General features: G+C 38.9%; 1 protein-coding gene across 2 annotated transcripts; it reads left to right on the forward strand.

Moving 5' to 3' along the window:
* Positions 1-252: 252 nt before the first annotated feature.
* MYBL1 (MYB proto-oncogene like 1) lies at positions 253-22,376 on the forward strand (the record flags this gene model as incomplete). Of its 2 annotated transcripts, none has more annotated exons than XM_079533557.1 (16): positions 253-452; positions 4,277-4,382; positions 4,501-4,572; positions 7,459-7,551; positions 8,588-8,808; positions 10,458-10,647; positions 10,860-10,934; positions 12,428-12,532; positions 13,695-13,928; positions 14,250-14,618; positions 15,053-15,195; positions 15,599-15,713; positions 17,393-17,509; positions 17,596-17,700; positions 20,575-20,754; positions 22,248-22,376. In XM_079533557.1, 16 exons carry the CDS (start codon positions 253-255, stop codon positions 22,374-22,376), a joined length of 2,454 nt encoding a protein of 817 aa, XP_079389683.1. The 2 variants fall into 2 exon arrangements, with proteins under 2 accessions (XP_079389683.1, XP_079389684.1); XM_079533558.1 differs by having other exon boundaries at positions 4,280-4,382.
* Positions 22,377-22,854: the final 478 nt, after the last annotated feature.

Consider the following 22,854-nt stretch of genomic DNA (forward strand, 5'->3'; position numbering starts at 1 on the left):
GCCGGGGCCGCGGGGGGGGGTGGCTGGCGGCGGCGGGCGGGCCTGGGTGAGGCAAGACGAAGCGAAGAGAGACCGGGCGGCGGCTCGGGGCGGGAAGGCATCGCCGCAGCCCGTGGCGGCTCTGACAGGAGGGGGGCGGCGGGCGGGAGAGGAGCCGCTGCGCGCCCCGTACTTGCGGGCAGGGCCCGGCCGAGCCATGCCTGACGCGCCCGGGCCGGGCCGGGGCTGAGGGCGGCCGGCAGCGCGCTGCGGATGCCGCGGAGTTCCGCGGGCGGGAGAGAACCGTCCCGGGAACTCGAAGTCTCCTTCGGCCGCCGCCGGCCCTCTCCTCCCCCCGCCCGGCCCGAGCTCGGCGGTTGCGGGGCGAGGAGCTCGGGCGGGGGCTGGGGCGCTCCGCTGCCCTGGCGGCCCCCCTTATGCTGCGACCCGAGGATGGCCAAGAGACCGCGCAGGTGAGTGCACGGCACCGCCCGGCCCGGAGCGCTGCCGGGAGCCGTCCCCGCCTTTCCCCTCCCTCCCCACGCCGGGTGCCGCCCCCTCCCCGCGCAGGTGCCCCCCGCTTGTCTCCCCCCTCAGCCCACCCCCCCTACAGCCGGCCCGGGCGCTCCCCCGGCGGGAGTCCCCTTGTGCTGGGGCAAAAAAGCGTCCTCGGGTGCTTTTTCGCGGCCCGAAGCCTTCCTGGGGGAGAGCTTTCCTCGGGGGCTTCGGCAGCGGCCGCAGATGGCTCTGATACGTTTGTTGTTTACTGATATGGAGATGGGTGTGTCTTCGCTTTGAATTCAAACGTGGGTCTGGCAAAAGTACTTTATTGCTCCTGTCCTAAATAGAAAATCGCTTTTTGAAAAAATGATAAAACGACGTAAAAGGAGAACGAGGACCGGGAAAGGAAAGGATGCTCAGTGAGCAGCAGCAGTTATGTGTGTGTGCTACCCGGGCTGCTGTAGTGCTCCCATGGAGCTGGTGCCGTTCTCAAAGTCGCAGACAGTTTCTCTGGCAGATACTTTTCTTCTGAAAAAGGGCAGCTGAGCCAAGAAGGCGATATGTTGAGTACTTGTTGTGTAAGGAGCAATGGTGTGCTAAAGGCTTTGATAGCAGAGTCTTGTGTCTGCAGGAGCCAGGTCAGGGGGTGTTTTTGTTGCTTGTAGCATGCGTTCTGTAGCAACATACTTTCAGCAGCGCTCCTGCAAACTGTAGTTTCATCTTTACGAAGCTTCAGCTTGTACTCTCTGTCAGGAGTGTGAAGGACTTTGATGTCACAACAGAAAATGAAAGTAGCTGTGGTAGCAGAGAAGACTCTGGTTAGAGACCTGTAGCTCCAGAAGAGCGCTGTGGCAGTGAATGGTGATGATAAAGCTCAGAGTAAACCAGTGTAGTTCCAAGTTCCCATAAGGTGATTTCAAGGTCATTGACTGAAGTGTGGTGTGAAAAGAAACTATATGTTTTTTTGCACCAAATGGAATGAAGTTTAATTTTCTTAAGCTACAATTGTTTATTTGGTTGTTTTTTTCTTTTACTGTGCTGGGAAGTAGTTTTATTGTTTTTTCAACTAAGAATTACCAAATAAAAGAAGTCTTAAGGTAAGAGGTGTTTAAAGGTGGCCTGCACGTAGCTCATGGAATGCTTCATTGTTCCAGTTTACTCATTTGATGGAACTTGGTGGCTGTGCTCTATCCATGCCGTATTTAAGTCCACTTTCACAGCTGCTGTGAGTTGCCAGGTGAATGATCTAACATCTTTGAAAAATCTTTTGTCCCCAGTTGGAATCACAGCAATCCCCAATTGTCCCTCTGTGTTGGTTGTATAATCCTGTGTCTCAGCACAAGACCAATGATGCAGCAGTTCCCTGTGCTGAGCCAGGTGCAGGTGAGCTCACTGCCTGCAATGGAGTGCACTGGCTCCAGAACAGCGGGTGCAAGGCTTTCAGCTACCTCTAGCTCCATTTAAAAAAAAAAATATATATATATTATATTTTAATTATTTTTAAATATCCGTGGCTTTTCACGTAACCTGAGACTCAGTTCTTGAATCTGGTTGTTGCATCCTGGTTGAGCAGGGAGGTGCTGTTGACAGTGGGCTGAACTGCAAGGCCAAATCCTTGGTTATAAGTAGATTATATGGTATGAAATAGGATTATAATACCAAGATACGCTCCTGAAGTTGGTCAAGGGCCTGTGGGGAAGAGGGGGGGGGGGGGGGGGGGGAAGGAATCTTGTTGCTTGTGCTCCTAAACCTCGTTTTCTTAAGTCCTAAGATAATTAATGGAAAACTCTTATAATCGTTTTTTTTTCTTTTTCTTTTTAAATGGACTTCCAGCTTTTATTCAAGAAGTGTGAATAAGGATATTGATCTTTAGACAAGCTGACTGTCTTGTGTTTTATTGTCTGCACAAAGTTTATTAAATTATTTATTACTTGCCTCATGGTGTTAAGTTGGGAAAACCTTCCTGAGGAATACAGCATAGGCTGTAGTAGGCATGCTGAATGCTCTGGCTTTGCAGGAGTTGGGCACGTCCTATCCTGTAGTAATGCTTTCAGGTAAGCAGTGCTCTTCTTAAATGGCTGTGTGCTCGTATTAGCTGCAGAGGTGTTCACTTCATGTGAAGTAACTGATAGACACACTTGGCTGGTCTACGGGCTGTGTGGGTGAACTGTGGGTTCTAGAAATTAATTCAGAGCTTTGCCATCTAATAGTTCTTAGGACACCAGCACAGGTTTGCTTCATTTCTCAGAAAGGATTTATTTATCTTCGATTGAGGGGGGGCAATAATACATTTCTCAAGTGAGAAGGTAAATTTAGTTCTGAATATGAACTTGCAATATTGTGCTTTATATTGATAACAAAATGGGTGGAACTTAAAATGCTGTGTGAAACTCACTATAATGAAGGCTGCATAACTAGATGTGTCTCCTCTGTGTCTCTGCTGAAACTAATGCAGAGGAGCTGCCCTTCCTGCTGCTAGGCCTAGGTTTCCTCGCTTGTTTAAATTAGTGCTGTCTAGCATGATTCACTGACGTGTAAGTTTAAGTGTTTCCATGAAGCGTTTCCCTGTGCTTCCTATTTGAAAGGCTTTGTTTATCAAGGCTGTGAAGTATTCATTTCTCCAGTAGATGGAGTATGACCTACATGGAGCTGCAAACATTACCAGGTTTCCCGCTCCTTTGACTCTTTCCCCAGGGGGTCAACGCGTATACTGTACTGATTTCTTGCTGCGGTGTTTCTGTCTTCAAAGCTGTGATTTGTATCTGTAACTCCATCAGAAGAGGGGTGGCCAGCAGGGACAGGGAGGTGATTGTCTCCCTCTACTCTGCTCTTGTGAGGCCCCATCTGGAGTACTGTGTCCTGGTCTGGAGCCCCCAGCACAAGAAAGACAGGGAGCTGTTGGAGAGGGTCCAGAGGAGAGCCACGAAGATGATCAGGGGACTGGAGCACCTCTCCTACGAAGACAGGCTGAGGGAGCTGGGCTTGTTCAGTCTGGAGAAGAGAAGGCTGCGGGGTGACCTCATTGCAGCCTTTCAGTACCTAAAGGGAGCCTATAAACAGGAGGGGAATCAACTCTTTGAAAGGGTAGATAACAGCAGGACAAGGGGAAATGGTTTTAAGTTGAGGGAGGGGAGATTTAGGTTGGATGTCAGGGGGAATTCTTTACAAAGAGAGTGGTGAGGTACTGGAACAGAGAGGTTGTGGATGCCCCGTCCCTGGAGGTGTTCAAGGCCAGGTTGGATGGGGCCCTGGGCAGCCTGGTCTGGTATTGAATGGGGAGGCTGGAGGCCCTGCATGTGGCAGGGGGTTGGACATTCATGATCCTTGAGGTCCCTTCCAACCTTGGCCATTCTGTGAACACTGGGGTGGTACTCAAGGCAGGAGACCACTTAAAAACTCAAGCTGACACTGAATTCTTTGGTATCCTTGTTGTGTTTGATGCAGGAATTACAGTAGTGGGCCATGAATGGATCTTTTTTTCAGACTAGTGATCCTTTCCATTTTATGCTTTTTATTTTTAAATAAAAATTCACAAACGTGTTACAAAAAGATGATCTTAACAGCTTTTGCTTTAAACTTGCATCTTCACTTGGAAGGAATTATGTCTGTATCCTGGCATATGACCTGGAAATTCAAACTAATTCTGTTCCTTTGACATAGTGATTATGAAGTTGCTACTAAAGGCAGGTCTTATGTTCACGAGAACTTCATTTGTTATGCTAGGGTACATAATGATTATGGAGAAAACTAAAAGTAGTTAGAATAAATTAGGGTTGTGTATTTCTCTTGTACTCAGCAGTGAAGAAGATGATGACTTTCAGTACGCAGATCATGACTATGAAGTCTCACAGCAAAGAAGCTTGAAGAAGATATGTAACAGGGTGAAATGGACACGTGACGAGGTGATTTTTTTTCTTTGCATGCATTTCATTCCTATTTGATATTGGTTGGATATTGGAAGGTGTTATTCTTTAGTATTGGGATAGCTTTAATACTTACTGGCTGAGATTGTCTTAACAGGATGAAAAGCTGAAGAAGCTGGTGGAACAAAATGGTACAGATGATTGGGCTTTCATTGCTAGTCATCTACAAGTAAGTTGAATTTTTGTTTCAATTAAGTTTCCTTCTGATCTTTGTTTACTTTGATTATATGTTTAGTTTGGAGTTGGGAAGGAGCAAACCAGAAAAGCCTGGTGCATATGTTTTAACGGATGCCTGTAATTTGGACTTGAAGTCTAGCTCAGACATCAGCAAACTTGGGGCTCGTATGGTGAACTAAAATGACTTAAGTCATCGACTTTAAAAAAAAAAAAAAAAAAAAAAGTACATGTTTTTTTCATTTGAATTCACACCTAGTATTTGTTTTCATTATAGAATATATTTTAGTTTTCCATGCGTTGTTTCCCTAGTGGTGATTGCATCTACAGTTCACTATTTGCTTGTGAAGCAGGTAGGAAAGTGGATTGCACCTGGAAGATGCTTCAGAGGAGCAGGATTGATTCCCTAGCACTTTAGGAAATGGTATTTGTATGTTTCTGTTTTTATTTTTCGTCGCTCTTGTTACAGGGATGTCAGCTTCCCTATTAAATGTAAACCTCTCCACTCACTGATATCTTCAGTTGTTACTAATGGAACCTTAGCACATTTCTTGAAAGTTTACTATTATAATTTTTTAAATGTTCTGTTTTGGCAGACAACTGGAATGAGTAAAGGAGCTGTCAATTCAATTGCTAAATGACTCATCAGCTGTATGAGCTGCACTGGTAGAAAAAGCTTGCAACAAAATGGACGATGGTTCTTTCTATTCTGATTAAATGTTGTAGAAATACATAATATAAAAACATGGTTAGAATTTATTAAAGCTGAAATCACTACCTAGAAGTGGTACAGAGTATTCGAATGTTAGAAACCTGAAAATCAAGACCCTGTTTTTGATTCCTATAATATTGAGTGGGATTATATGGTTGCATGAAATTCCAGTGTGAATAGGTAAAAGTAAACTTGAACTCAAAATACTGTAAGGTTTCTTTGCTCTCACAGTATTTATGCAGTGTGCTTCTACAGACTATTTTTCTTAGATGGCACAGATCTTGAGCTTGTGTTTATAAACCTAAAGCTTTATAAATTTAAGAAGCTTGTAAGTAATTCACTATTTCTTACGTGTACGTTGTCCCCTACCAAGAAAAAAAAAAACACACAGCAAAATGAGTGAAGGGCAGAGGACGGGGATAATATCAAACACTGACACCAATTTTTTTATACCAATCTATAAGTGCAGAATGGAGTTGCATTATCTAACACTTTGATTTCATGTAAAGTTTTGCAGCTGAAAAAAAATGCTTCTTGAGACAGAAAGCTGTTGTTCAGGTGTGCCCAAGTGAAGCTGAAAAAAAGTTCCCCAACCTATCATGGGAAACATACACGGAGGATCTGACTGCCCATAACAGAACTGCTGAGGTTGGGTCATCTGGTGTGGGCCCCCTGCTCAAGCAGTCAGCTGGGGCAAGTCCTGGGCAGGCAGCCCTGACTGACTGTATTCAATCAGGTCTTAAATATCTCCATGGATGGAGACTCCACAGCCTCTCCAGGCAACCTGTTGCTATGTTCAAATTACAATGCCAAATAACAGGGATCAGCGTGAGTAGCACTTTGTTACTGACTCTCTTTCTCTAGGAAGACCAATTGAGTTACCAGCATGTTTTTAGAACTATTTCATTTTTGTTCTGGGCATTAATAAACCTTCCCTTCTATTCTGCCCAGATAAAAGTGAAGAATGCTGAAAGGTGACTCTCAAGGGGGAGAAAATACAACCTGTGTTTGTTCTCCCTCAATTTACTGTGGCTAAAGCCACAATGAAATTTTGTTTCAACATAACAGTTGAAATGACTTTGTTTTATCTCACCATATGTCTTGCTCCTCTACTCCAAATGTCATGATTTCAGAAACTGAAGGTAAGAATACTACAAGGCTCCAACTTCAAAATTTTTCTCCCACCAAAGATGGGAACAACTAGCATATATTGAAAGTCTATCTTTTACAGCTCATCTTTGCTAGCAAATGATGTGTTTATAATAATTAATTCCAGGGTGCTTTTAAACCTACGATGTCTATTTGTGATTAACTTGAAATTATTATGGTAATTTTAGATGTAACGGTGCCTTTTGTGGTCTGCAAACTGCCTCTTGTGTAACTTTTTGTTCACATGGTAATGCTTTGAAATCAGTACTTGCTATCCAGCAGCTTGCACTGAAGGCAGCAAATTACTGTGTGGTAGCATCATAAAAGGCATGCTCCTGTATTGTACTGGATCAGGCTCTTATCTGTATATTTCTAGGGATCTAGCCAATGTCTTGGTAATCCCAAATTTTCTTGCAGGTGCTTTTTAGGAGGTGAAGTGAAATCTTCTCTTTCATAACTGGGAGCAATATTTCAAAAGATCTTTGGTGAAGCTACAGAAAAGCACCATCTGTCCTGATCAGAAAAAGCCACGTTGTTTAATTAGTGTGTTAGCTAAACTTGATATAAATCTCTTTTCCTCGATGCTGTAGTGAAAAATTGAGAATGCATACATTTGAGGCTTAGAAAAATATTTTCATGAAAGAAGTAGTATTTCTTTGATCAGTAGTTTATATGGGGAAAAACATTGATGTCAAAAGAATTTTGACAGTTTCTTAAAGTTCAGAAAAGGTGTGGAATAGGATGAAATAACTAAGTTTTTCTTTAAAGGAAATTAAGTTATTAACTCCATTACCAAATAAGACCATTGCGATCAGATTAGAACTTCATGTAAAGTTGCTTTTTTAATCCTTTTTTCCAGAAATGTTCTTGCAAGGAAGAAATAATAAGGGAGAACTTTAAAAATAAAGCTTATCCAGATTTTTATTTAATTCAAAATAACTTCAGAGTTCTGGCTAACTAATGTTTATTGTCTTATGTGTTGTTTAAAAGTTTACCAACTGCACTGGTCTTCTATTTCAGAACCGTTCAGATTTTCAGTGCCAGCATCGATGGCAGAAAGTACTAAACCCAGAACTGATTAAAGGTCCTTGGACTAAAGAAGAAGATCAGAGGGTAATGAGCACTGATTGATACTGTACTTTTTTACTGTAATAAAATTAACATATGAACTGCTAAAAGTGTTTACCTCTTTCTTAGGCTTCAACCCCACACATGACGTCTCATACATCATGTGACATAGTGAATTACATTGCACTATGCTGTTTGTGAAGGAAAAAAATGCAGCTGCTCTTAAGCAGATGGAGTGTCTGGTCTACTCAAGTGTTTCATTTCCCTTTGCTCAGGCTGCTAGCTGAACTCTAGCTCACTGTGCAGAAGAGATCTCTTTATGGCATCAAAGATCTCATTTACATCTTCTGTTTCTCAAACCCACCATACTTAAAGGGATTGGGGCGGAGGGAAATTTTTTTCATGCTCTGCTGTTAAAGAAGCTAATAATGGTGTGTTGGATTCCTTTTCCACACTTCCGTTAATCTACACTGCAGCTTCTTGCCTGCAAAACCCAGCCTCCCCTTAGAGAGATGCACTTTCAGCTTTCACATACTGTATTTTAAATTGACTGCTTATTCCCACTGTTTAATATTTGTCAAATTCTGAATATGACCTGCCCAATCCATTATTTAACAGTTTTCATTAGTTTTTTTTAAGGAGAAACTTTGAATATATTTTAAAACCAAACAGCACAATCAAAAGACTGTAGAAATGGGTTGGGAGTGAAAGTTTGGTTTTTTTTTTTTTTTCATGCTGATGCTTTTGAAAAAGGATTGAACCAGACATCTTCACAGCTTCCTATTTCAAATTTCTCAATATCAGTTTATGCAATGGATGATAGGAATTCTGCAGCTTCCAAACATTTGTTTTCATCAGTATGCACTTATATTCTAAACCCAGTGAATTTGGAGTTAATAAATAATTTAAAGAAATTAAACCCATTTTACTGTCTACTTCCTTAGGTCTTATTTTTTATCAAATTGACTGTTATAATCCTTGTCTAAAATCGGACTTCACCTGTTTTTTTTGTTTTGTTTTTTTTTTTTTGATAGGAAATGTTAGGATTTGAAATTATAACATCCATCCATCTGTGTTCCAGGTTATTGAATTAGTTCAAAAGTATGGTCCAAAGCGCTGGTCTCTAATTGCAAAACACCTGAAAGGAAGAATAGGCAAGCAGTGCAGAGAGAGATGGCATAACCATCTCAACCCTGAGGTAAAAAAGTCTTCGTGGACAGAAGAAGAAGACAGAGTAATCTATGAAGCTCACAAGCGTTTGGGAAACCGATGGGCTGAAATAGCAAAGCTGCTTCCCGGAAGGTGCTTTTCAACTCTATTTATGTTAGCTATTGCGATGTGAAAAACAGTCATTGCAGACTTCTTTTCAATGTGATTTGCTTGTCAGAGTTAATCTGCTGTTACATCTCTATCTTGATAAATAGTGAAATCTGTATCATTGAAGATTTTTGCATATGATTATGTATTCTTAAAAAGAATCAAAGAAAAATCAAAGAAGGACTTCTAGCACCCTGCGGGGTTCTTTCAAAATCCTTCTGACCACTTATAATTCTTCTAATTTCAAAAAACCAAAAAAGCTTTTGCAGAGCTGAAGAGAGTACCTGCAGGTAACAGTGGAAGAATGTGTTAACAGCCTATGGCACAATATCAAAGTCTTTTTCCTGAAGATTTTGTGCAACATTTGCGCGATGCTAAGCTTGATGATCACTCTATAGTCTCCAAGTTAAGAATTAATTGTACGGATTGTTCTTAGCTTTCAAGTGTGATTGCCAAGTTAAATGCTTGTAGAGAACAAGATTTCAGTGTATTAAAAACTTTAATGAAATAAAATTTTAGCCTTGTTCTGTTAATAATTCAATGTTATGCTTCTCTCTGAATGTAGCGTGTGTGTTCAGGAAGTAACTTTCTAGCTGTGCATAGGGAATGGCAGTACCTGTTCTGGTAGGAGAAAGAGTCCTTTGTAATACTTGTCTAAAAGTTTTTACACTTGATTAAGCACTGAAATCACAAATTTCAGGAAATCATTTGGAGGAATGGGAGTGCATTGAATCTGAATAGAATTTCAGGGAGGGAGGGTGAGTTTATAAGGACAGAGGTACTCCTAATTTAGTCACATCCACTGAAAGCAAAGTCAAGATGGGACTCATCGCTGTAGACAAATAGACCTGGGAGACTGGTGAAGATTCTGACAGTAATGCAATGAAAAGGAGGGATGCATCTTGGAGCTGAGCTCATGTGAAGGATGCAACTTAAAGCCAGTTTTATTTATGCATGCTTCTTTAATGCTAGTAGTAATGGTGCTAGTATTTTAGACCACTGCATTCATCCTCAACTTTTGCCTTATGTGATTTCATCATGCTTGTCAAGCTGTGGGCTTTTCCTTGCCACAGGAGTGGCAGTAAGTATTCATCTTTGGCCATGCCTGCTTTCCCTGTACAAGGTGACACTATGAGGCATTGGTGCTTTCTTCCAGAAAGCTGCACACAGATTTAGTGTTGTGAATGCATGCTGTCACTTAAGAAAGTATGAGTTTGAATGATAAGAGCACCGTGGGTGGTATTTATCACAGTGCAGGACAGTAAGCCAAGTGTCTTAGCTTGAAGTTCTGCAAATTCAGTAGCGCAGGGTATCGATGGTCTAGTGATAGAAGTTGATCCAAAGACTCGAGGTTCTCACCTGTAATAGTTACCAGAAGCAAAGCCTTCTCTTTTGCTACTTGTAATATCCTGCAGCCTCAAAATTAAGTGGAAGGAAGTTTTGGAAAAAGCAGCTTTCTAGTAGTTCTTTGGAAAATACCTAACATGCTTGTAACAGAACTTCCAATCAAAGTTACTAGAGTTTCTGGATTTGAGGCCTTGCATTAATTTATGTGTGCAGACCCTGCGATCAATGCTGTATTTTAAACGTTCTGAGATATGGAAACCAGTTTTTGTTGTACGCTTTCATTTTAGGACTGATAATTCAATTAAAAATCACTGGAATTCAACAATGCGAAGAAAGGTGGAACAGGAAGGATATCTACAAGATGGTACAAAGCCTAGTTCTGAAAGAACAGGTTCCTCCTCACTTCCGCAAAAACCATGTGTGACTATGGAACACTTGCACACTCAGAATCAATTTTACATCCCTGTTCAGACACATGTAAGTTCTATATTCAGAATAATTAGTGTTTCCCAGTTGCAAATTGTATATTTGATTTGGAACTAGAAACTCATCTGTGAGAGTGAAGATCTATTAAACATTGTGGTAAGTTAGGATTTCTAAACTATAGTAGATATTTTATGCATGATAAAATAGAACTAATTTTGTAGACTACTTTGTTAAGGGTATTTAAAATGATGTGCTTCTTTTAGATCCCAGTGTACCAGTATGCCTCACCAGAACACAGCCATATAGAACATGCTTCTGCATCTGCCAACTTAGTTCAGGTAAACTGTTTTTGGGAATTGTAAATGAAGAGAGAGTACTATGTACTGTACTGTAAAACAAGGAGTAAATATGTAATTTCAAACTATTTCTAAGTCTTTATCATTCCTCTAAATTTATGTATGTTCCTCTGCAAGTAGATCTTCTGACTTGATTGGTAGTTCTAGGTAGAAAAAAAAAGAGCTGCCTTTATAAATACCAGTGTTGAAAGTGAGCTTGTTTGCTTTAGTCTCTTTTCTCTCCTTGGGAGAGCTTTATAAGGTGACAGTGAAGGGCATAAGAAGTTAGTTCTGTATGTAGTATGTTAATACAACAGTTGTGCTCATTTCTGACAAAAGTATGGCTTAAATCCTAGTTACTACCTAAATATTTAGGTTAAAATTATAATGTGTTAGAATTATCTGGCTCCTGTGAGATTTAAAGACATGATCTGTGAGTTGAAGGTGCTGTTTTGCAGCATTCTAAATACCAAAGTATATATATTGAGCGACTGTCAAGTATAAAAAAAAACAAAAACAAAACAAAAGCAGGAGGGAAAACAACCAATGTATCTTTTTGCTTGTTGTTATTACTGGTTTACTGCCAATGTATTTGAAATCGCTTGTGTATTGCAGACTAGATGGATTGGACTAGATAATCTCCAGAGGTCCCTTTCAACCCCTTCCATTCTGTGATCTGGGCTTATAGCATAACTTCCTGGAAGAGTTCTTGTGAATTTGAAATTAGTAAAACAATAACTTTGACAATGGGAAAAAAATATTTTGCTTGTGCTAGGTGTGTTAAAGTCACTCTGCAGGACTCTATGCCTAATCTTAAGTTTCCTTGAGCAGTTAACATGCTTTATACTGAATTTTCTTTGCTGATCTCTGTATAAGAATACAAATCACAACAAAGCTTTTTGTAGCATCTGATGCTATGAAATTGTTTTATGAAGAAATAAGATATTTTCTGCTCCTTTAAGTCCTCCAACAAGTTTACATTTCTGATAGTTTCTGATTGCCTACATGCTCTGTCTGGAAATGTTGATTTGAAATGCTTTCTTACACAGTGAGGAAAAAAACAAACTATTCAAAATTGTAGGAAATGCATGAAAATGCAAACACTTTTACAAACGTACCAATATTGTTAGCTCTGTGAAAGACAAAACAGAGTGACTTTTAGTTTAAAAGTGCTGTACTTATAGATTATCTAGATTTATAGATTTATAGATTTTTAGATTTATTTATAGATTATTCATAGATTTTCTTATTTATAGATTATCTTAGAAACCATATTAGAATAGTAACTTGTATAATATAACATCAGATCCTTCTGTAAATTTCTAGACTTGTTTTGCTTGCACATGAGTACCGTGTTACAAAATATGATTCAGTTGGTACAGCTTTGTTCCAGCAGATTGTTGGTAAAAATGTAGCTTAAATATCATGTGGAATCCTTGCTGTGGAGGGGTGGTAAAAGTGGAAAATAGTAACGGCTTCTTTCTTAAATTTTTCAGCAGTCATTTATTGATGATGATCCTGACAAAGAAAAGAAAATAAAGGAACTTGAGTTGTTGCTCATGTCAGCAGAGAATGAAATCAGAAGGAAGCGATTAACATCTGTAAGGACTGTGAATTTCTATAAATATTTCAGTAGACTTTACTGAGACTAATCTTCAGAAATGTAGACATGGATGTTGGATTTGCCTTTTTTTTGACCTTTTAAAATGGAAGCTATCGATCAGTTGTAAAACAAAGTCTGTACATTGAATTGAGGCAAAACACAGTTTTCTAAACTGTAAAAGCAGCGGAAATATGACCTGCAGTTTGACAGTTGTTCCTAATTTAAGAGCCAAGATTTTAATCCCTTTCAAAAGTCAGCACATGCTTGTTCATGTCCCTGCAATTCAGTTCTGTAAATCAGCAATGTCAATCAGCTGTTTGACAGAAAAGTGAAAGATGCATTATTATTATATTTCTGTCAAACTTTTGTGTGTGTTTGCAGTACTTAATATCCATATTTAGACATGTCAAGCAATATATAAATTTGCACTGTACGAAACTTTCATGAACTACAATTGAGAGTGAGAAGCTTGCATGTGATAGACATTTTCTCAAGAACAAAGGACTGGGAGCAACATCAGATACCTAAAGATCTCAACCTTACTGATCACTAATTTAGTTTACAGGTGCACCTCTGTTTTTTTGTGGTAGAGCTATTCCTGGCATTCTCTTGAAATGGTGTAATGTTCTGCTTGTACAGTAGAATAAACTTTTCTTCTAGATTTTAGTCCAAACAAAAATCTGTTTCTTGAGCACTAAGGAATGTACTAAAATAGGGTAACATTTAGAGGGTAAGCAAATTATTAGTGTAGAATCTTCATTAAAAATCTCCTGTCATACTGGGAGCATTTAATCTTCTAGAGTTTCTGATCTTAAAAAGAATCTTGTTCTTTAATGAAAATGAATTTATATTAAGGTGATACTGAAAAAACAGGAAACTTGCATTGCAGATGGCTTCCAATACATTCCTTAATTATCAGCATATAAGGCGTGAATGAGAGTTGAGATAAAAATCTGACAAGATTTGAGAATGTTTAGTGTGTTAATATAAGGAGAATACTAACTGCATTTAATTTGAACAGATAATTAGTGTTTGAAAAAGTGAAATTAATAGTTATGTTTAGTCTTTCCACATTCAACTCTTTTTCTCCCTTGCTTAACAATTGACTTTGCTCAACTTCTAAGCTAAATAAGCTCAAAACATTTTTTCAAATCTTTTAGCAAGCTGGAGGCTTACCTAGCTGGTCTGGAAGTTTTGTTATGGAAGACTGTGTGCCTAACACACTAAATAGCCTTGGGGAACAAACAAGTGAGTTCTACAGCATTGATGAGACCCAGGGCACATCCATTCAGCAGAATTCACCGACTAAGTATTTGGCAGTGGAAGCAAATGCAGTGTTATCATCTCTACAAACCATTCCTGAATTTGCAGAGACACTAGAGCTTATTGAATCAGTAAGTCTGTATTCATGCTATTTTTAAGAAAAGAAAACGAAAAAGTTATTTAGGGACATCAGAGCTTACTTAGTATAAAATATTTTCAAAATTACCTTATACTGCACTTGGCTGTAGTTACACTTATACCAAGTGATTTGTTTTATTCTTATTCCTTGCTTTAAAATGTTTTGTGTTTTAGTCTTGTTTGTAAGGTACAGGGAGTGTAATTTTTCATTACGTAAGCTGCGCGGGAAGAAAGTTGTAAGATTGCCTTAGTTGTTGTGACATAATCTTGGATAAACCTGCTCGTGTTTGAGTGTTTTGTATCTTGCCTCATAGGATCCTTTAGCTTGGAGTGATGTCACCAGTTTTGACCTTTCAGAGGCTGTTGCATCTCCTGTCAAGCCAGCTCCATTAAAACTAATGCGGATTCAACACAACGAACGGGCTGCAGAGTGCCAGTTTAATGTCAGTGTCATGCTTGATGGCAAAAAACACAGCAACATCAGTGGTGAGGAAGAGACAGTTTTTCCAACCACTCCAAATGTGACTAAATTTAGCACTCCGCCTGCTATCCTAAGAAAGAAGAAGAGATTGCGTGTTGGGCAATCGCCAGTTAATGAACTGAATGATGGCTCGTGTAACGATGCCATCAGTGTTGCACTAAAGCACACACCAGTGAAAACACTACCATTTTCTCCATCACAGGTGAGTTTATTTTTAAATGTGGCTAAGCTACGAAGACCACAGTGGCTGGTTATAAATTACAAGTACTTTCTTCTCTAGTAGTGCATCCCAACCTAAGCAAATACGTCCAAAGACTTCTTAAAACATGTGTTTCGGGTAGATCTGTTAAGAAATGTTAAAATAACAGATTTCCTTTGTTTTCAAGACTGACTATTTCAGTGGGGGACTTGCAGCTCAGATCACCCTTAATCATGCAAGCAATTGTAGGTAAAGGCCTGTTGCCTCTGACATAAACAAGCAGTAGGGATTTTAAGAAGTTTGAGTGATAAATATGGCAAATATCTTGATGTATAAATCAAAACCAGTTTATTTGGGTTTCTCAGTGAAAACCCTTCTGATACACATACAGATTTTAATGCTTGATACAGTGATCTCGTTGTCCTTTGTTTGCTTAGTTTTTCAACACTTGCTCTGGAAATGAACAATTTAACCTTGAAAATCCTGCATTTACATCAACGCCAATCTGTGGGCAGAAAGTTCTTATTACAACTCCTCTACACAAGGAAACAACACCAACAGATCAGAAGGAAAATGCAGGGTAGGATTATTGCATTAAGCATCTCTTGGTGTTGCTTAAATAAAAGCAAGTTTTTTCTAAACATTGAGAAATCATTCTACCTATAGTCATGCTATGAATGAGTTTTAGAAACTGCAATACTTAAATGTTTGTATGTTAACATAAACTGGCCTTCTATTTAATTTAATAGTGACTTGTACTCAGTTAATTTTTTTCCTTTTCTAAAAAGCAGAAATTAATTTCAATTTTTTATATAGCTAGGGTAGTATTATTGTGATTGTAATACTTATTGATTAATGATGGTGATACCTATTGTGTGAATTAAGATATTTTAAAGTGTTTGGCTTGTAGATTCATTTTATGAAATTACTGTTGATAAAGTAAAATATTTAAACACATGTGAACACTTTTCTATGTTTAATAGCTTTCGGACTCCCACAATTAGAAGATCCCTGCTGGGTTCAACACCAAGGACACCAACTCCTTTTAAAAATGCTTTGGCTGCTCAGGAAAAAAAGTATGGCCCTCTCAAACTTACGGTATGTGATGACATAATTTATTATCTTGTTATTTAAATTATAAATACTCCCTTATTTTTTAGATGTTCTAAGCCGTAGCGTCATCTTTGGAAGCTTTTTCTAACAATGCTAATGTTTCAGTGAATTTCAGCACTATCCTGCAGAATTGCTAGGCTGTAGATAAAACATTTCAGTTCTTTTACGCCGGACAGACTGTAGACTTTCAGTGTAGTACGGAGGCATTGCCTTTTGAATGGCATTCAGTACCTGTAAATCTAGGAATACTGACAAAGACTAAAACATTGCTTCTACGTTTGTCAGTTAATTTAGATTGATGTAGCCATGTTAACAATGTACCTCATATTAGGTGGTAGCATCAGTGTCTGAGAATTTAGTTTTAATACTTCAGCATTCTGATTTTTCAAAAAGAAGAATCATAAGTGAGGGAGTGAATGGATTCTTCAGTCAGATACCTACTGACAGCTATCTGGTGCAGGTGAATATGAACGACTTCTTTATTTTGAGCAATATTCACATTTAACTTGAAAAAATGTGCTATCTTTGGATCTTCTGGACCATGTAAGAGCTAAGTTGTTTTCTGGTTTTGGTTCTTTCAAAACTGTTAGAACGGAAACTTGATGTTTACCACAGCATGCTAGTGTTCTGAGCTCTTTTGGATGGGAAGATGCTTAGAAGTGTTCTACCCTTCTTACTTGAAGTTTACTTGAGTGAAGCCTAGAATTTTCTTCATCCTAAAAACAAAACCTTAATTTAGTGATTTGTGACTCCTTTGATTCTTCTGGCAGTGACAGAAGGCTTTTTTTTGGTTGACTATGAATAATGCTACATTTTTTTCAAACAACCCAATTTTTGCTTCCTTCTTAACCTAGCTTAGGTATGCTAATGCATAATAACTTTTGGAATCCAGCAGACACATGCTTTTCAAGTTCTGAAAAAATTCCAGCCAATGTATATTGACTGCTTTTTTTGCAGACACAGAAGGTAGCTCAGACTTTGCCACAGGGCTTGGCACCATCTGTGTTACCCTATAGATTCACAGTCTCTCACTATGCAAATGGAGCGGTTTGGCATGACTGTTTCTGTCCACTGTTAACCTCCTGTTCGAAATCAAATTTTGAAGGCTTAAGGGAATTCTTCTCCTGTTGGTACACAAAGGAGCCATCTGTATGGCTTCTGTGAAATTCTGTACCGTACTGAGGACTATCGATGTCTTATTCAAAGATTTGTGTTAAGACTAATATAAATTCCTTTCCTAGCGAGAGTCGTACTTCAGTATTACAGTTTTTAGTATGTTTGTGTCCATACATGTGTGTACATGTGTGTGTTTGTGTGTACTTTGTGTATATAAGGAGTTTGTATTCCTTTTGTCAATGATTAGCTATTGTAAAAATGTGAACAAATAGTTTGCATGTCTTCTTCAACGCTAACTGGGTGGGTTTTGGGATTTTGTTCTTGAGGCACTGTGTGCGTGTATGTGTTTTATCAGGATAGAAATAACATGGAGTAATATGCATAGCCTTGAAATGTTGATCCTTAGTAGCAGAGAAAGGATTTAAGCTACTGTTATGTTTTGCAATATCTCTTATTTGGCAAAAGTAAAAAGTGAAAAAAAGTAAAAAGTAAAAACTAGCAGCTAATGGACTTCCTGTATTTTCTCCTCTAATTTTTAATAAACTTAGTCACAACCACTTGCCTTCTTGGAGGAAGACATTAGGGAAGTTTTGAAAGAGGAAACTGGAACAGATATATTTCTCAAGGAGGAAGATGACTCTGTGTATAAAAGCTGCAAGCAGGAGGTAACTTCATAATAATAATTTCAGCTAGGCAGTAACAGCTTTTAAGTAATATTTTACAATCCTTCTCTGCAAAACATTTATTGCAGCACAGTTCTTCTAAAAAAGTCAGAAAATCACTGGTCCTGGATGCATGGGAAAAAGAAGAGCTTGGTGCCCAGCTCTTCACAGAAGACAGTGGCTTGGATGTACAGGTACGTATTAATATTAATGCAGTATGAATGTAGAATTGAATGTCTTTCACTGTAGCAGCTACAAGAGTTTGGTTTGAGGTTAGATTCATAAATCTATGAAGTGAGAATCACTTTTATTTTGAAATATTACTTCGAGTACTTAAGCAGCACTTGAACATTGGGCTTCCATTGGTTAATTCCTCCTTTCAGACCTTCAGGGCACAGAAGCAGGAAATTTATGGCACATGAAGCTCTCTAAACCAAGTAGATGATGTTTACAGCTGTGTTTTGCATGCTAGACATTCTGTTGGACGTGATATGAGAATAACTACTTGCATACTAGGCAGCACACTTTTCCTTTTCCCATTTAATGTAATAGGAAATATAATAAGAAATATCAGTCATGTAGGAGATAAAATCGGTGACATTTCTCTTCCTGAAACAATCTGAGTACCTCTTCCTCAGTGATCAAGACATCAGAAGTTCAGATATGAGGCTGCCTTGGTCCCGCATTCCTTTAAAAAGTAGCCTCATATTATTTCAATAGAATAATTAAATAGCTTAATCTTTAGTCTTGCAGTCTGTGGGAAAACTAATATAAATATTACAATAATGCACGCAGGTGTTTAATTATGAGAGTAAATGTTTTTGAATCTTGACCAGTTGTTAAGCCCTGTTTAAGTACCTAAAACAACATGTGCTTAAGACATACCCCTTTCTGATTATTGTAGCTGGTTTTCTAAATTCCCTTCTTAAATGCCTCAGACTCCACCATAAGTGTTTGTGTCTATTAGGTGTTAGGTGTTCTGCCACCTAGTGGAAATTCCCTGCTTCCCCAAAAACATCACTCTCGTGAGTATTGCTCATAGCTGCAGTTGTTCAAAACAGGAATAAAATACTGAGTGTTCTTTTAGTAATGTCTTGTTATGGAATGCTGTATTGTCCTTCACTTATGCTCAAGTTATTAAGCTAAAAATGAGGTGCACCATTATGTACTGCTACAGTGGATTGGGAGGAATCACTTTTCTTCCTTTCCAGTGACAGACAGGTGCTGGTGCAGTAGAGTGCTCAGCTAGGAGGAGAGATGCTAGTGATATCTGATTTTAAAATGTCTTACGTGCAAATTGTGCCTCTATGGGGAGGTCAGCTAGGAGTAAGGTCCAAGGTAGAATAAATACAGAAAGGTAGTTTAACACATTTTAATGGAGTGTTTTTGCAAGCAAACAAATACTTTTGTTGCAGTTGTTCATGACATCATCTAATGTTATTCTCTAACACTGCCATATACCTTTCTTCTGCTTTGCTGTAGTAAAGCTGTATGTTTTTCTTTATTTCCAGAAATTCTATTAGCGTATAGAATTCATCTGTGGAATGGTCAATCCAGTGCTTATTTCAGTTCTTAAAACAGTTCTTTCCTTGATACTATTAAGGCAGCAGAAGAAATTGAGCAGAGAAGGTGGGCGTCCGGCATGGCTGAGCAGGGACCTGCAGCTTAAACTGGGGGAAAAGGGAGAAATATACAGGAAGTGGGAGCAGGGCTGTGTAGCCTGGAAAGAATATAGGGGCATTGTCTGCATGTGTAGAGATAGGATTAGGAAAGCCAAGGCACAGATAGAGCTGAACTTGGCAAGAGATGTGAAAAATAACAAGAAGGGGTTCTGCAGGTACATATGCAGGAGGAGACAGGCTAAGGAGAGTGTTCCCCCTCTGATAGATGAGAACAGAGCAGTGGCTTCCTCAAATATGGAAAAACCTGAGGTGCTCAATAAGTGCTTTGCCTTGGTTTTCACTGGTGGTCAGGCTCCCATGTCTGCCGGGACCCTGAACCTCTAGGTGTGGGTGAGAGGAGTGGATTGCATTCCACTGAAGCAATGGAACAAGTCCGAGTCCTCCTTATGAAACTGAATGTATGTAAGTCCCATGGGGCCAGATGATATCCATCCTAGGGTTCTGAAAGAGATGGCTGGTGTGGTTGCTGAGCTGCTCTCCATCAAATCTGAAAAATCACGGCTGTTCTGGTGAAGTCCGGGTGACTGGAAAAAGGGAAACATTACTGCCATTTTTAAGAAAGGGAGAAAGGAAGACCCGGGGCACTATAGGCTGGTGAGCCTCGCCTCTGTGCCTGGGAAGATCATGGAGCAAATCCTCCTGATAGTGATAGGACAAGGGGCAATGGTTTTAAACTGAGACAGGGGAGGTTTAGGTTAGATATTAGGAGAAAGTTTTTCACTCAGCAGGTGGTGATGTCCTTGAACAGGTTGCCCAAGGAGGTTGTGGATGCCCCATCCCTGAAGGCATTCAAGGCCAGGCTGGATTTGGCTCTGGGCAGCCTGGTCTGGTGGTTGGTGACCCTGCCCATGGCAGGGTGGTTGAAACTAAGTGGTCTTTGAGGTCCTTTTCAACCTAGGCCATTCTATGATTCCATGGGCTGTTTTTTTTTTGTTTTTTTTGGGAGGGGGAGGGGGGCAGAGGGGGGAGATAGGGTGGGTGTTGGTTTTTACTCTAATCTTCTTGTCCTTAATTTTATAAGGCTTCAACTAGAACTGAACTACAAGCTTTTTTCCTTAGCATTGTTCTGTAGTTAACACTTAATAAAGTCTTGCTCTTAACAAAATATCGTCAGCTGTAGCATGGCTCCATATGGGATAGAGAAACTGTCTACTCAGTAGTGCTGAAATCACGCTGGACGCTGATCATCAGAATTGACTGAATTGTAGTCACCAAGCCAGTTCACTTACATAATGTTCATCACTTTTCATTTCAGCTTTTTTCTAAGGGTCTATCTGATAGTATTTGTTTTGTTTACATTTTTACTTCTTTGATCACAGCAGTTGAATATTATTTTTATGAAATACTAATTACTATTCATGTTCCCTATCCTTTTTTTATTTATAGTCAGAAAATGCATATACTACATCTTTATTAATGATACCACTGTTGGAAATACATGACAACAGACGAAACTTGGCATCAGAAAACCAAGACACAAATTCATCAAACAAAGCAAATGCAGTAATTAAGAAGAAACTGAATGCATGTTCTTCAAAAAATGTCAAACTGGAGAAATCCCTTCAGGTCTGGTTTCAAACTGTTCTTTTAGTTTGGTTAGCAGGTTATTCCTTTTCCTTTTTCCTTTTCCTTTCCTTTTTCCTTTTCCTTTTCCTTTTCCTTTTCCTTTTCCTTTTCCTTTTCCTTTTCCTTTTCCTTTTCCTTTTCCTTTTCCTTTTCCTTTTCCTTTTCCTTTTCCTTTTCCTTTTCCTTTTCCTTTTTCATTTCTGTCTTGTTGTAATGTCTGTCTGGAAATGTTCTATTGAGCTTTATATGGAACCTAGTTTTTGGGTGTGTGTTTTGACCACCAGGTTTCAGGAGAGATTCTCTTTGACCTGATTTGGCACCTATAGTTTTGTCCCATAGAAGTTAATGTATTTCTGCCTTCTCATAACATTCACTTATCTGAATAAATTCTAAAAGTTAAAAAATAGGAAGACAGGGCACTTAGAGCCTTATCTTCCATTTTTCACTTAACTGTTATAACAGTGCTGTGTTTTTAAGTACAAAGACAACGATATTGTTTGCTGATCCTTTTTAATGATAAGAAAGAATAAACGCCACATAACTTTGTGATTCCAAAAAAGAATTATTAAATGCTGTGAATTGTACTAAAGGTCGGTGTGTCTGCCTGGCTGAGAACTGTGCACTTCAGAATGCTTGAAAGGGGACTCAGCCATACTGTACTCACCAGTATTCTCATTGAACCAACTTCCTCTTTTCCTTCCTTCCTTCCCCAGTGGAATTCAGTTTACTAGTTCTTCTAATCATGAGGGCCTTCCATGAATCAAAGTTATGCTAAATTAATAGTGAAATTCAAATGGCTGATTTTCTCTGTGATTTTAGATGAGTTTTTCTCCCTCCTGCACAAATGAGAATCTTGAATACTTCCTTATGCGACAGACTGCTAGTGTCAGTTCTGATTTTGAGCTACTAGAAATCACTTTGAGATTCAGTGACTCATGTAAACGTGCAGGATTTGCTTCCTGGAATAAGCAGGAAAGTGGCTCTTCCATTCATTATTTTTGCTTCTTATGCCTTTACCATGTCTGGCTGTCCTTGCACAGCTGTCAGCTTGGTTCATTTAAGTCCTTTACAGTATTTCTTTCAGCTGCCAAACTCTTTTGCCTTCCTTGATATCACCCAGACAGCTGTCAATAATGCTTTTTGCTTCTTGTTCAGCTTAGCATATTTAAAGGAGAATATATCAAAAAAGACAACTTAATTAACTACCCTTTTGTGTTTCAAATCTTGTGAACGAATCTGTTTTTAAGAGCATTTATCGTATGTTGTAGCTCACTGCCAATGAGATGGATTTATGGGAGGATGAAGGAGCTTTGTCACAAGTTTTGGTATTGTTCTTTCTTGCAGAAGACAAATCCTTCCCAGTGAAATACAGTATTGCTAGAATTTCATAATTTATTTCTACTCTAGAAAGCTACATGAGATTTGCTTAATTCTAAAGAAGAAATATTTTTGTTAAAAGAATAATCTTTTAAATTGAATTTCGTTTTATGCAGCCAAATTATGAATGGGAAGCTGTTGTTTATGGAAAAACAGAAGACCAGCTTATCATGACTGAACAAGCAAGAAGATATCTGAACACATACACAGCTACCAGTAACACTTCAAGAGCTCTGATACTGTGATGGTCACTGCAACTGACAACCATCTCTTTCTATTGAAATGGACTCAGTGTTGAAGGGGATGCCAGCACAATGCTCGTGAATTAAGTCTTTACTTTGAGACAGTATGCTAAGGGAAACCTTCAGACTTTCTTAAAGCTTCCTTTCTTCTCTTGACTGACAAAGAATGGATACAAAACTCCTGTATTCTCTACAAAGGGATAGTACTAACAGTTCTGCAATGCGTTTCTTAAATATTAAAAAAGTAACACCTTTAAATACTATAAAGAACATCAAAGAGCACTGCAGTACATACTGAACATACAGTTTTTAGGTCTATTTTTCATATTTATTTTTTTTACTTGCATTGCTTTTTTTTCTGCTAGTGTATAGAGTAGGTTCATAGGTTGTTACTGGTTTCTGAATGAACAACATACATGACTGAATGTGCTTTTGCTTATGTAGCATTTTCCTAGTATGTAAAGAAACACAACGGAGAGGT

This window comes from Tetrao urogallus (genome assembly GCF_951394365.1).
Source record: "Tetrao urogallus genome assembly, chromosome: 3".
Classification (NCBI taxonomy): domain Eukaryota; kingdom Metazoa; phylum Chordata; class Aves; order Galliformes; family Phasianidae; genus Tetrao; species Tetrao urogallus.